We start from the raw sequence: 15,920 nt of genomic DNA on the forward strand, positions 1-15,920 counted from the left end.
TAAATTTCTGTTTAAACCACTTCAATCACCCCGGCAAATAAACTATACTGGATATCAATGGTGCAAATGGTGGGTGTACAGTGGTGTAGATCCGAAATAACAGTCAAGAACCAGGCTTAACTCTGTGCTAAAACTATTGCTATCGAAGTATAACCTCAGTATAGCATGTTTTGGAGAAACAACAAACTGCATCTTAAATTCTAGGAAAGTTCAGTATCTCCATAAAAGTACTATCTTGGGAAAAACTGCCACACTTTGCAAAATAAGCTACTGATCAACTATAAAAGCCTGCAGCATCCAATAAAAGTAGACTCTCTGGGTACAAAGGTTCAATTTGAGTACATAATTTGGTTCCTACTGGAAGAAAAGTAACTTTAATTCATGTATTTTGTACATTCAAATACCGCTTGTATATTTTAAAATGCTCTATGTGGTTCAACATGGAAGTTAAAAATCACAACCAAAAACAAAGATAGCAATACACCCCCCGCCAAAAAAAAATTAGAATGTAGAATCACCAGGATAAAAGGTCAGCAACATAAAATCACATAATGCCTTCAGTTAGGGGGAAAAAATCCAGAAACTTCACATCAGATATGTAAAAAAAATTAATCATGACAATCACTTCTTAGGGGATCTGAATGTATGTTCCAAAGAACAGGGGAAATGTCACCAACCAATCTCCTGCAGTCATTGACGGGGGGGGGGGGGGGGGGGGGAGGGGTTCCTATAATACTGAGAGACTGGTTAAAAATATCTTGTTCCTGGTGTGCTTCTATTTATGATGAAATTCACCATACGTCAAATTTGCAGAATACAGCAACAGGGAAAACATACTGGCAGACTCTCTCTCAGGTATTCCAACCCTAGGCCACTGCATCCTTCCAAGTTCAAACTCAACACCTTGAATTGCACCCAGAAACAAAGAAACAATCAATTAAGTTTCAGTACCACTGATACATGCATCCACCTGCTCACATTTGACTGTGCTTCACTCCATACCAATGAATTTCTAGAATGACTTCAAGGGTGACCCCACAGAAAGCATATTGCAAGAAACTAATCTACCTGCAATCAAGCTATGATAACAGTGGCAAGGTCACATACTTTTAAGTTGAAAAAAATAACTCCTGGCCATCTCTACTATCTGAACCTCTAGGAACACCCCTCCCTGGGATATTTCCAGTTTCTGAGCATTGAGCTATGAGTATCCATTAGTATAACTGCTTAGATCAGTATCACACAGTTTTGCCTTCTGTGTGTGTGTTTCAGAGCAATATGAGTGCACTAGGAAGCAGATAATTTTGGCACACGTGTACAGATACCAGGAGGCCTATGAACCTTGCTATATCATAAAGTCAGGCATATACTCCTCCGTGCCCTGCCAGGGTTACAGACCGGAGGTAAAGTCACCTTTCCCCTCAAGATACAGGGCACCATATTGTAGAACATGGCAGTCTTGCATGCATGCTCTTGAGCACACACACATAAACACCTACTTTGGGACAGACCAGGGATGCAGACTGGAGGTAAAATCACCTTCCCCCTCAAGGTACAGGGAATGATATTGTAGAATATGACAGTCTCACATGCATATACACAAACACACCTCTACTTTGGACCAGACCTACAACCTCACTGTCAAAAAGAACGCTGATGCAAAAGATTACAAATAGGCAGTGTTGTAACATATGCAGAATACTCAATCATATTGTCACACAACAAGTACACAAGTAGTTGACTGGCAAGAACAAGGCCAATTCTTTTCTGAGTGAAAAGGATAGCTGTAGGACATTATCACATGCAAGAACTCTGCTCATGAAATGATGATGAGCTGATAGAGAACAAGCAGAATAGCACTGAAACCAGCCTTTACATGCTGTGCTACATTCAAGTGGGTAGCCGTGTTGGTCTGAAGCAGCAGAACAAATTTAGGAGCCAGTGATACCTTTAAAAGCTACCTTGAATAGAACTTTGCTGCTTTTAAAGGTGCCACTGGACTCTAAATTTATGCTGTGCGTTCAACTGACGCAAGGACTCCTCCTCTGAGAATTATCGGCACAACTTGAGGTATGCAAAGCATATCACAATGTTGTGCTTCTGCACCGCTTTCTCGCTAGGACACACAGTAACTGCCAAATGTAACAAGGGCTGATCACAGCACAACTTTTGTCTAAAAAGATAAGTGCTCCGTTCTTTAATTTAATTTACATTCTTTCCAAGTGACAAGGAAATGTCTAAATCAGCATTATAGCAAATGAAAAATACTAAAGTTACTTCCCTCCCAATCCTATGTACAAATTAAACTGAACCGGCTCAAAGTAACTGGATGCCCTGGCCAAGGATTTCCTGCCTTTTTGAGCTTGAAGGCACTTTTGGAATTCCGACATAGCGTGGTGGGCATGGTCTCAAAACAACTGCCACAAAATGGCTGCTGCAGGAGGAGGTGCCAGAAAGAAAAGGATTGCCTCAGCTGCCCATCAGTCACATGGGGAAGACATTGTGCTGTGGCAGCCACTGCTGCCAGCTTGGTGTAAGGTTAGAAGAGCGGACTTCTAATCCGGCTAACTGAGTTTGATTCCCCGCTCCCCCACATGCAGCCAGCTGGGTGACCTTGGGCTCGCCACAGCCCTGATAAAGCTGTTCTCACCAAGCAGTAATATCAGGGATCTCTCAGCCTCTCCTACCTCACAGGGGAGAGGAAAGAGAAGGTGATTGTAAGCCACTTTGAGACTCCTTCTAGTATAGAAAAGCAGCATATAAGAACCAACTCTTCTTCTTAGTAACTTTTTACAAAATCTGCCCAGCCAAACAGACCTCCAATACTCAATTATAACCCTTATAACACTGCAGGCCCTGATCTGGGTATCCCAGACTAGCCTGTTCTTGTTAGATCTTAGCTGAGCAGGGTCAGTCCTGGTTAGTATTTGGATGGGGAACCAACGAGGAAAAACAGGGTTGTGTTGCAGAGGCAGGCAGTGGCAAACTACATCTGCACAACTCTTGCTTTGAAAATCCTAGTTTGTCGCTGTTGTTGTTAGGTGCGAAGTCGTGTCCGACCCATCGCGACCCCATGGACAATGATCCTCCAGGCCTTCCTGTCCTCTACCATTCCCCGGAGTCCATTTAAGTTCGCAAATCCTAGTTTAGTTCGGTTTAGTTCATAAGATTTCTAGACTGCCCTCCCAGAGAGCTGGCTCATGGTGGTATGCAACAAAATATAAAATAGAAATAACAATAAATAAAAATTACACTTAAAATTAATTTATATAAGTGACAGATTAAAACAGCAGTGATACATTCGTAGAATGTCTATTGTGGGTGTTGAGTTCTCCCAAAAATTCAGGATGATTTGGGGTGGATCCATGCATTGATAGATGGGCAAATGAGTGGCTGAGGTCATAGACAGGTAGGTAGGTAGATGTATGGGGTCACCATGTGTGACTTGACAGCAAAAAACAACCCCAACCCTACAGTCAAATCCTTGCTGTCTTTTCAGTTTATTAATGTAAACATTTATAAGCCCAATTTTCTCCCAGGGGAACTTGGATCCACTGTTATACTACATCTAGATGCCTTAAACATTTAATAAACAATAGTTATCTAACAACAATAATAATATGAATTTATTGTTATAGAATGCAGTAATGGTCATTAGCTTGGACACATTTTAAAAGGAGTCTAATCCAGTTTATGGAAGAACGAGAGCTATCAATGCATCAAACTTTCACAATGCAATTTATCTCTGAATACTGGCTGCGACATTTTAAGAAGTCTGCACAGCCAATCAAAACGCCAGTAGCCAATGAGAAGCCTTGCTGAGGAAAGTTCCACATGCAGGGGTTGTGGCCTTTATGACCCCCTTCAGGGTTTTTCTACAATGCAGCCAGCTGTGCATTACAGGGGGGGAAAGATACAGGATCTTTGTTCCAATCCAGGAAGACTCTTCTCTTGCTTTCAAAACAGAGAACTTGATTTGAAGGCAACAGGGGAGAAAGCACACCCTGTTATCACTAGGCATGGAAGCAAGTTTTGGAACATTATACCTGTTTCAGAACAAAGAGGAAGAGGGCAAAGGATGGGGAGTTTCTGTCATTTCCCCTCAGGTAAGCGCAAAAGAGATTATGTTTCAAGCATCTGTGATGCTGCAGCACAAATCGTGTTTACTGAAGGTTAACGTAAGTAGAGGATGGCAGCCAAGAACATCATATAATAGGCCGAGCATAAAACCTTGCAGCTACAGTCTACGAGTCAATAACTCCAAGAAGTAATCCCTTTGTCTTCTGGGGGACTCCCATTCTGAGGTCCTCAGTCTTCAGCACACCACCGTTATGTCTTTGACAGCTGTGCCTTCCCTAACTATTGACATTTCCAGGGTGTTTTGCCATATGGTACCTGGGATCATTTTACACAGGGGGAAAATGATTATTTAACATTAAACCGCACAATATATCTGTTGCTCAAAATATACATCTTCTGGGTAATTTATCCTTGCATATGAACTTACTGGATTTACATTTAGGGATTTTAAGAACACAACTGTACATAATCCAAGTTAACGGCAAGGACGATACGATGACACTTGTTTTAAAGAGTAAGTGAATATACGATTCGGCATTTTGTCAGATCTGTGTATTTTTTAACATTGGGATAAGCCAGAGGAATAGAATTGAGGGTAGGATTCAGCACATAATGAGCAGTGAGTTCAATGCTTACATTTCCACCCCCACTGAGTTCTCTTAGCCAAAGCCAAGGACTCTTGCTTGCTCTACTTAAGGTGTTTTTGACTTCCACTCAGCCCAACATTAATAAGCAAGATGAGTGGGTGAGTAAGATTTGATTTTTAAAATAAACAAACTCTTCTAGTAGATCATGAAGTGGGTGTTTTGCAGATGCTTTAAATCCCATTAGGTTTGTTTTTACATCAAGAGCTGGCAGGAGCAACTGAGCAAAGGTTTTCATGGTATTCATGGTATTTAGGATCAAACTTTGTTCTAAGTTAAGTACGAAAAGAAGTGAGGACTGGCATGGGAGAAGGAACAGAACAGGGCCAGCGTGATGCAGTGGTTAAAAGCGGAGGACTCTAATCTGGAGAACCAGGGTTGATTCCCCTCTCCTCCTCCACATGCAATAACACTGGGCTAGTTACAGTTCTCTCAGAGCTCTCACAGCCCCACCTACCTCACAGGGTGCCTATTGTGAGGAGAGGAAGGGAAGCCGATTGTAAGCCACTTTGAGACTCCTTCAGATAGTGAAAAGCAGGGTATAAAAGCCAAATCTTCTCCTTCTAGGATGGTTTTGTTTGCTTAAAAAACAAGGCACACAAATTAGGCAGCTTACAAAACTAGAAGGTAAGATTGCACAGCAGCTCAAAGAGTTAGATCTGATCTACTCTATTTGCAGAGAGTTCTTGCATAATGAACAAAGTACAACATCCAGAGCAGTACGGGATGCTCTTCTACTTCACCCTGCTGCTCGCGTAGGGTTTTACTGTATCTATTTGTTTTTAATTAATTTTATTATCTATTTTAAGGGTTGCTGCTGTATGGTGAAATGCCCTGCGTCCTCTGTTGAAGAGAAGGCATGGATTATAAACTGGAGTGTCAGGTCTCCTTTATAAGGTAACAATTTCAATAAGATATCTATTTCTGAAGGTTTCAGTGAGATTTCTTTCCAAAGTTCTTACAACCAGTCTTGGTCTCCTCAACATAAATGCAAAGTCAATGATTTTTTTGCCCCAATGCACATTTTTTCTTTGTTGTTGTTAGGTGTGAAGTCGTGTCCGACCCATCACAACCCCATAGACAATGATCCTCCAGGCCTTCCTGTCCTCTACCATTCCCCAGAATCCATTTAAGTTAGCACCAACTGCTTCAGTGACTCCATCCAGCCACCTCGTTCTCTGTCGTCCCCTTCTTCTTTTGCCCTCAATCGCTCCCAGCATTAGGCTCTTCTCCAAGGAGTCCTTCCTTCTCATGAGGTGGCCAAAGTATATGAGTTTCATCTTCAGGATCTGGCCTTCTAAGGAGCAGTCAGGGCTGATCTCCTCTAGGACTGACCGGTTTGTTCGCCTTGCAGTCCAAGGGACTCGCAAGAGTCTTCTCCAGCACCAGAGTTCAAAAGCCTCAATTCTTTGACGCTCGGCCTTCCTTATGGTCCAACTTTCACAGCCATGCATTGCAACTGGGAAGACCATAGCCTTGACTAGATGCACTTTCGTTGGCAGGGTGATATCGCTGCTTTTTAGGATGCTGTCTAGATTTGCCATAGCTTTCCTCCCTTTATCACCTTATATAAAGTAGTAGCACCTTAAACACCCACAAAAACACCAACCAGGGCATAACAGTTTGTGAGTCACTATGAAATTATGTTGGCCTTCAAGGTGCTACTGGACTCATATTCTGTTCTACTACTATAAATTAACACAGCCCCCCCCCCACTGCAAGTCCTTTGTATTTTAGCCTCCTAAATAATTTGGTATTATCTGCAAGGCTTGACTTGTGCACTGTTTATCCAATTACACAGTTATGAATCATCTGGATACCACTGGTTCCATTACTGATTGTATTGCATAATCTGCACACATTTTGATCCTGAAAATCATGAAAATGCCAGGGAGGCAAAGACACAAACAAAACCCCCTTTTTGGCCAACTATGAACACAATGCTACTTCCTCCCAGTTTTCTCGTTATACCTGCTGTTCTTTCCGTAATGAATTACAAATTATATTTATGTTTTTTATAAGAGCATCACATCACTCTCTTGTCCAGGAGGGATGGACCAGAACCAATGGGATAAAATTAATGCAAAAGAAATTCTGTCTAAACATCTGGAAGAAGTTCCTGACAGAGCGGTTTCTCAGTGGAACAGGCTTCCTCAGGAGGTGGTGGGTTCTCCATCTTTGGAAATTTTTAAACAGAGGCTAAAATGGAGAGGCTGATTCTGTGAAGGCTCAAGTGGATGGCAGGTTACAATGGATGAGTGATTGGGATGTAAGTGTCCTGCATAGTGCAGGGGGTTGGACTAGAAGATCCATGAGGTCCCTTCCAACTCTATTATTCTATGATTCTATGCAGACTAGACTGCTCTAACTCATAGGTCATTTTTAAAACAGGACTTTGAATTGAAGCTTCATTAATTTTTTAAAGATGGTATTGCTCCAATTTTCCATTTCATGTCATTTGCAAACTCAGTAATATTTTTTTACTTCTGTATTCAAACCATCTGTGAACTGTGAATGTACTAAAGAACAGGATTCATCTATTTCCCCAGCCAGTTATTTAGTACAACCCAGTAGTTGCGGTATTCTGATCAACCATTAATCTGACCTATAGGTAACTCCATCCTATCCATACTTCAAAATGTTTCAACCATTTTGCTAGTTCTTGCTAGAGCTACATTTGGCACTAATAAATGAGGCTAGCATTCTTCAATAACCAATGCATATTCTGGTTTAGGACTCCCTAGAAGATTTCTGCATGTGCTAAGGTCCATGCACAACTGGAAGGGGTAGACTAAAAAGCAACAAAGTTGCTCTAAAAATTGCATGACCTTCCAGCCCCAGTCCCCATCAAAGGGAAAAAGAGGCAGAGCAGTAGGGCTGGTCTCACCATATCATAGAGATGACTTTTTGCAGCAACTGCTAGCAATAGCTTGTGGTCAGTGATAGCAACTTGGGCTCATTGTGACCCTAGAGAAGGGCAGCTCTCTGGGTCCACTGGCCTACCTGGATCTTTCCTGATAGCCTTAATGGCCAATCTCTTCCAAGTGGAAGTGTGAAAAGGCCCACATTGTCCTCCTCCACTAAGTTAAATGTTCTACATATGCCACGAGCTCTGCAAGCAATTTTGGGGTCACTAACATGTAGGAAGTATAATGCTAGGTGTTTCCAAAGATCATGAACAAGCAGAATAACATGACATTGGTTTATATTCCTGCTTGGGTGTTGTTGGGATAGCAAATGTGTTGTGCTCACCCTCACAGACACAAATCTAAAAATTTGTAGAATTCCCCAACACAATCATTCCATTTTGAGTCCTCCATTTTGAAGAAGAGATTTATAGATGTCCCAAACCCCGCTTCTGGAAAGATTTACAGTCCTCGTGTTATCTTGGACTAACTCAAATCATGTAGGGCACTTAATTGCCCAATAAATCACTGACAGTATCTCAAGTTTTATGATTTTTTGTGTGCTGTAGTAACATTGATTGATTGATTGATTGATTGATTGATTGATTGATTGATTGATTGATTGATTTTTACATATCCCGCCTCTCCCGACAACTGCCGGCCCAAGGCGGCTCACAATAAAACAGTAAAACAACAGTCCGAGTATCTCAACAATTAAAACATCCCCAGCCACAGTTAATACAATCTAATATTAAAACAACATCAAGATGGCAGAACGGTACAAAAAAGAAATCCCGTAGCTCCACTGCTCCAGCCACCATTGCCTACCACAGTTCCCATGTGTCAAGATCTTCTAGTATAGCCTAAGGTGTACTCAGTGCTTAACACCCACTCAGGGCGGCCATCCCATACCTGGGTGCCTCCTCCGACCAGCTTGCCTGTCTGTCCAGTGGCCAGCCAATCACCTTTCGTCCTCCCCTGACCCTCCCTACACCTTCCACTTTGCTCTGAGGCTTGGAGGCTGCAGATCCTTGCTGCGTGAGACCTGCCCCTGCTGGTAAGAGGAAGAGGCCATTGGCAGAGTTCTTCCACCCCACCCCCCAATCTAGTGCCCGTTATATTCCTGAATGCAGTGGGAATCGGCCCATAGTATATATATAAAGTAACACTGGATTCTTGGGATACACAAAAGTGTTCCCATTTTGAGTAAAGTAAGTATAAGTGTCCTGGAAATAATTATGGTGTCTTAGATTATAAATGCACAAACTGTCAGAATTTTAGCATCATAACAACTAATGACACAGCAAGGAAAGAAAGCAGCAAATGAATCCATGAGGCCCAAAGATACAGGTTAGCTATTGTATTAAATTAGATTCATTTCTAACTCTGATTTCCTACTGTATTCTTCTGCTGGCATTTGTTTTACTTTTGCTCATGTTTCCAAGTAGGAATATCCTAATAAGACAACGGAATTCCAATCCTTTCAATAGAAAAATTGTCGGTGTTTGTCTTTCAACAGCCCACTGCAGGTTTCCTGCATAAATCTCTCCACGCCCTTACATATGTTCATATCTTAGGACAGATCTGTTTCCCTTGAGAGTTGGCCAAACCTTTAAGAATCAGTCTTTTAAGGTGGGAGAAGCAGCCTAGCATCTGGTGGTAGGAATATATATATATATAAGCTTGAAAACATATACACTTGTTTTAAAGCTATTTTAATTCTTCCAAATCTACTCCTAAACTTCCGCAGTAACATAAGAATATTTTTTCCCTAATAGATCCTTAGAGATTAGGAAAATAAGCACCTGCAACTCGCATCTCCAAACTTTCACACAGAATATGATCCACACCACTCTTGGAAGCAGCTCAAGAGTATGGCAAACTTCCCAGCAAAAGCTATGGGATGTAAAAGGAACAGCAGCAGCAAAAAGTAGCACAGATTCAGGATGTTCTCAAACCAATACTGTGTCCTATGGAAGAGCAAGAAACTAGGTGCTGCATAGATTATGTTTGGAGATTCAAAAATATCTCCTAAATCCTAGAGACTCAAGAGGGATGCTTGAAGTAGAATCCTATGCACATTTATCTAGGGAAAGCCTCCACTGAATACAGAGTGAGTTACTTCAGAGTTCATCTGCATAGGATAGCATTATTAATTATCGTTTAATGATGTGGTTCTTACCACTTGATCCATTATCAATGAAAACATACTAATAGTAGATGTTTTGATTTTCACATTTAGTCTGATCATAGTGTTGTGACTTTAATATTGGGGGTTCCGGTTGGCTCGCTGAAGGACACGCTGTAAGAAACTCTCCTTTTTACCCAAAGTTTTATACAGTTTTTATCTTTTTCTCAGATCTCCAGATTGGAGGCTGCCATTCTTAACCATTATACTAAGCATACTCTCAATATCAAGCTGGTTCTCCATCTGTTGGGTTTCCAGCCTTGGGTTGGGAAATCTTTGGAGATTTTGAGAGGCAAGGTATGGCTTGGGGAGGGTAGTCCACCTTCCAAAGCTGTCATTTTCCTCTGTTGCCTGGAGATCAGTTGTAATCCCAGGAGATCTCCAGACCCAGAATCACAGAATCACAGGATCATAGAGTTGGAAGGGGCCATACAGGCCATCTAGTCCAACCCCCTGCTCAATGCAGGATCAGCCCTAAGCATCCTAAATCATCCAAGAAAAGTGTGTATCCAACCTTTGCTTGAAGACTGTCAGTGAGGGGGAGCTCACCACCTCCTTAGGCAGCCTATTCCACTGCTGAACTACTCTGACTGTGAAAATTTTTTCCTGATATCTAGCCTATATCGTTGTACTTGTAGTTTAAACCCATTACTGCGCGTCCCCAAAGGCTGCTAAGCATGAAAAGCATGAGAGATAAATGTATAACAAAAGCTCCATGTTTATTTTGTTGTAGTAAGAGCTTCAATAAAGGTTTCCTTATTTTAACTTGCTAATCAAGAATTCTCTTTTGACTAGCTTATCTAGAATTAAACACCTTCCGGTAACACTGATTTCAAATCACAAATCTTCATCAGATTCTAATTATATCTTCATTGAAATATACAAAGGAAAATAGTCAATGCAGCTTATTGCCACAGTGCCTTTTGCTTAACAGCTAACATCAAAGTATATTTACCTTGTCTCAAAGCTATTAAAACTCTATGATATTATTAAGCTGTAAGAAATAGTGCTCTACACAGCTGTAAAGGATTAATGAGCAATTCTACTTAAACCAAAATTAAATTATTTTTAATTTTCAAACATGAGCATTGCAGGGGGTTGAACAAAATGACCCTGTAGGTACTTTCCAACTCTATTACTCTATGATTTGAAAATGAATCACCAAAAGTTTTACTAATTATAAAAAGCATGACAGTTCTAATTCATTATTTGAACCCCTCAATGTTAGTCTTTATAGAGTTCTTGATAAGCGTTAAAATAAGGAGCCCTTTATTGATGTTCTTTCTACTACAAAACAAACCTGGAACTTCTGTTATACATTTGGCCCTTGTACATTTCTGCACCGGAGCCTTTGCGCTGGGCTGCAGGCTGGAATTTAAGCTGGGGAAGGTTGCCCCAACTCTTCATGTTTCCGCACAGGGGCGCATTTGACCCAGTGCACCTTGTCCGCCCTGGATTTGTGCTCCTGCTCAGGAGCCAAGCAGGGAAGTTCCCAGTGCAGTGACTGTCCCAGGCTTCATACTTAGCTATTCATATCATGTGGACAATGTATTTTTGTGCTTACCACCCAGGGACTGGCGACATATCAACCAGTAAGAACTGAACCATCTGTAGAATCTGGACACGTGGTATGTGCTAGCATCCACAATGAACCTGGTAAAGCAGGAATGTTAAAAACTGTCCATCTTCAATTTGGCTCCAGAGAGGCCATAATTTAATGATATAGTAAACCAGTTGCTTCATTGGCACCCAGTTTGTCTCCTCTCAATCTTTGTATTTAAAGACAATGTAATTTTACCCAATCATAAGGCCAATAATCGTAGAGCAAGATAGGGTTAATGTTCATTAACAAATGATGACAGGTGGATAGACTGACCAAATAATTCATTATTCCTTTTCCAGATCTACATTTTCATTCTATAAAAGGTGAGAGTTGCAAAACAAGTTCTAGTTCTTGGAACTTCACAATTCTTCAAAGTCCCTTTTTCTCCAAAAAAATGCATCCAGTTGGGAGAGATTCTGTTCTGATCTGACCTCCCACAAAGCTGTTGGTATCCAGCACTTTATTTAACCCACCAACCTTTATGCAAAGCTCATTCAATATTTTGGACTGTCCTACTTTAGGTCACATTATGTCTCAGAGAAAACTGATTAAATCAGGTATTCTGGAGCTGTTTCTTCAGATCATAATCTTAAACCCTATTAAAGAGGCAGAAAGACCAAATATATATGATCAAGTCCTCCCAAAACAACAGAGGAGGTGGTAAAGTTGTATCTCTGGCCTGTACCAGTTCAGACTGCAGACCACTGAAAGCTCCCCAATGAAAACGGTGAATATATTAAAGCAGCAGTGAAGGGTAAAGGTTTTAAAGTGGCCTCCCCTCTGAACCTACTAGTTTCCTACATGCAACAGCTTCTTCACAATGGGGGACGTTAAATGTGACCCTCGCATCTGAGGTTTTAAGTGGTATAACCCAGAAACAACTTTGCAACCTCATGCGCCTCTACTGAGAAATAAGACAGAGGAAAGTTTAAGCATACTGATTTCAACAGGTTTAAGAGTGCCTAACTGTGACCTGAACTGTGGTACAGAGTTCTTTTTCTGAAAAGACCATGCTGTGAAACACAGGGAAATGCTAAATTAAACTATTCAAAGGTTAACTAAGTAGACTCTAGTTAATATGTTTACTCTATTAATTATACTAAAATACATTTTACAGGAGAGGCACTTTTACTCAATTCATTCATATCAAGTTCAAACTTCTTTTGTATTTCTTCCTTTGACCAAAAGACTTTAAAAAAGTGCCATACTTTCATTACCTGAATAGTTCTAACGCTAATTACTTCATTTATTTTTCCCATGTAAAAAATGAACACAATTCCAGTCCTTCAGAGCAAGCAAACACAATCATGCTGACTCATATTCCTTAATTCATTTGAATTCATATAAGCATTTCTTTAAATATATATATATATATTGGGTTATAAAAAGGGAAGCAGCCAGAAATTTTCAAATCCCCCACCTTCTTTCTTTAATTACCTTACATTATGACAATATTCCCCAAAAGCTGCATTGGTATTACGAATAATAACTTACCAGTAAAATTTAAGTGCTCAATACTCTCAAAAACTGCATCAGCATCAAGAATAACCTTATCTTGCCTCCAAAATACCAATGCTCTAAAAAGGTACTTTGCTACTCCTATGAACTCTGACTGGATTGTAAAGCAAATTATAAATCAGCACAGGAACCAATGGGGGGGGAGGGGGAGGGGTGATGATGGACAACCAGGGTAAAAACTTCCAGCAATCACATCTATCTGCTTCTGAAGCTAACTTCCCATTCCAGGGTAGCCCCTATCAAGGCTGCGCACACAAACTTGATGCACCTTTCACACAAAGTAGCTTGCGAGCTTTAAAAGTTCAAATGGTCCAGCCCAAACTTCTCCTTCCGTTAGAGTAACAGAGCAGGGAGATGCTGCCTGTCGGCTCAGCACCCTGTCAGAAGCACCCTGCATAACGTTTCCCCGTCTTACCCCTGGTGTGCACGGAGAGGAGCATGAGCAAGGAGACGTGAAGCTGCCAGTTTGGTTCGTCTAGCCAGTTCATCGCAGAGGCGGCAGCGGCTGTGATTTGCTTGTGGCTCCCAATCTCCTGTTTCTCTCCGTCCCTTCCTTCTTTCACTTGACTGCCTTTTTCTGCGCCCGCCTCTCTCAGATCCTCGGAGGAGTCTTGCCAGAAAAGCCTGGAGATGAGAAAGTGAAAGGCAAGCCTGTTACAAACTGGTTCTGTCACCGCACGGTCTTCAACGGATCCCCTCGTGGGGAGGACGACAAAAGGGCAGCAAGACTCCCTAGCTGGACTGGATTCCAGAGACGGGAGCATGGACTGATTGCTGCCCACACAGGGAATTTGTGTAAACTTAGAAGCTGAAGCCAAACGGAGTGAGGGAGGGAGGGAGGGGGAGAGAGAGAGAGAGAGAGGAAGAGATTTCAAGCTCCCCTCTTCTCTTTCACACTCACATGCACAAAACAAAGGCATCAAATTCTGAAGGCTCCATAATAGGAGGCATAAGGACATTTTGGGGAGGAAACCAGGCATTACGATGAACACAGAATGTGTCCCCCCCCCCCCCGTCTACCCCAAAGAGCAACCAATTTTTTAATGCTTTATTATTTCACTACTCAGATTTATGAACTGGATAACAGAAAGATGTGTGGATTGCATTGTTAAATAACTACATCAGTAAGGAGTTTTGCCAATACGTGGTTTTTACATCATAGTGTACCCTTTAGGCAAATTTGTGAGATTCATATATTAAAGAAGTTATTTATAGGGGGATTTTTATTCTTAGTCTGTTGAAACTATTAAGAAGATTCTTCTCAAAGTCACTTACAATGGTGGTCCCTTCCCCTCTCCACAACAGATACCCTGTGAGGTATGAGGGGCTGAGAGATCTCTGACAGAACTGCAAGAACAGCCCTGAAAGAACTTTGACTGACCTATGGTCACTGAGCTGGCTACTACATGTGGAGGAGTGGGGAATCAAACCCAGCTCTCCAGATAAGAATCTTAAACACTACATCAAGCTGGCTCTCCAACAGAAGACCCAGTGGAGAAACAAAAGGGTCTGCATTAAAGCCTTCAAGTTAAAGCCTCAAGACATTTGCCTGGGAGTCCAACCAGCAGGCCTATACAGCAAACAGATTCCTATGTAAGGACTTGAATGAGACAAAAACAGAAAGAGAAGTTTACATGACATGGAAGAAGACTTTAAAGTTATGAGCAAACTCTCTTCTGTTCAGAGAGATACCATGACTGCTTCTGCAAGGGTTCTCTCATTCATATATACATACAAAAATGTAATTAAAACATAATGAATTAAAGATATTAAACATACTCTTCTGTATAATACAATATCCATCATTAAGAGGAGGAACACTATGCTCTACCTTCATACGGCTCCTACTTCTATTGCTATGCTCATATTACAGATTAATATTGAAATGCTGTGGTCAAATATAACTCATCCTACACTGACTAAAGAAGTAAGCTCCAGAAATCATCTGAACAATGCATACCCTTCAAAATCCGAAGCAGAGTTACACTTTCCTAAGTGTTCCCTTTTTACTTTGGCAGACTACCTTTGGACCTGACCGGGATGACCCAAACTAGCCTGATCTTATCAGATCTCAGAAGCCCTGATTAGTATTTGGATGGAGGACCATCAAGTAAGTCCAGGATTGCCAGGCATAGGCAGGCAGTGGCAAACCATCTCTGAACATCTCTTGCCTTGAAAACCATACAGCAGTGGTCCCCAACCCGCGGGCTGCAGCCCAGTGCCGGGCTGCGAAGGCCATGGCGCCGGGCTGTGGCTCCCTCTCCCCACCTCCCCGCAGTAAGAAACTTCCCAGGCCGCAAGCTTGCGGGCCGAGAAGCTTCTTACTGCAGGATAGGGGGGAGAGGGAATCAGGGCTGCGCCCGCGCATCGTGCATGTGCGGCCGAAATCGCATATGCGCGGCACTTTTGCACATGCGCGGCACTTTCGCGCATGCGCAATTTCGACCGCGCATGCACAGCATGCGCAGGCGGGCAGTTGCCCTGCCGGTCCCCAGCCTCGAAAAGGTTGGGGACCACTGCCCTACAGCAGGGATTCTCAACCAGCGCTCAACTGGTGTGCTGTGGCATGGAGGGATTTTTAATTTTAAAAATATTTTTCCCTTATAAGGGTGAGTAGACCTGCTCCCTCAAAACTTGGCTAGCCAAAGCTCCTTTCACTTCGAATTAGCCTGTGTCAGTGGTGGCTCAACAAGCAAGGTGAGTGTTTTTGTTTCAACTTGGGGGGGTGGGGGTGGTAAAGGGGCTTGATGATAGGCCATGGGAGGCCCTTGGTAAGTTCTGCAGCTTGGGGTCAGCAGAGGGTCTACTGAGCAAGCCTCTGGTGAGCTCCAGGACTTGGGGTCAGCAGAAGTAAATAACACAGAGGATCTCCCTTGATTTTTTTTTTAAACTGTCTTCTTGGGCGGGGGGGGGGGGAGAGATGCTATATATCGCAAAAAGAAAATGTGGCTGTTTCCATTATTATACCTTAAACACCAAGA

General features: G+C 42.0%; 1 protein-coding gene across 5 annotated transcripts in view; it reads right to left on the minus strand.

Annotated features, from left to right (window-relative positions):
• BMPR1B (bone morphogenetic protein receptor type 1B) overlaps positions 1-15,920 on the minus strand; it is a 247,951-nt gene that overhangs the window by 71,453 nt on the left and 160,578 nt on the right. For 3 of the 5 annotated variants that reach the window (XM_077300844.1, XM_077300845.1, XM_077300846.1), the window contains one exon: positions 13,355-13,563. In XM_077300844.1, coding sequence (XP_077156959.1) covers positions 13,355-13,427 — 73 coding nt within the window. In that variant the 5' untranslated portion in view covers positions 13,428-13,563. Of the gene's footprint in view, positions 1-13,354; positions 13,721-15,920 lie in introns of those variants that run through there. The other 2 variants (XR_013224919.1, XM_077300843.1) reach the window with 1 other exon arrangement.

Source organism: Paroedura picta, chromosome 10, assembly GCF_049243985.1.
Source record: "Paroedura picta isolate Pp20150507F chromosome 10, Ppicta_v3.0, whole genome shotgun sequence".
Taxonomy (NCBI): Eukaryota; Metazoa; Chordata; class Lepidosauria; order Squamata; family Gekkonidae; genus Paroedura; species Paroedura picta.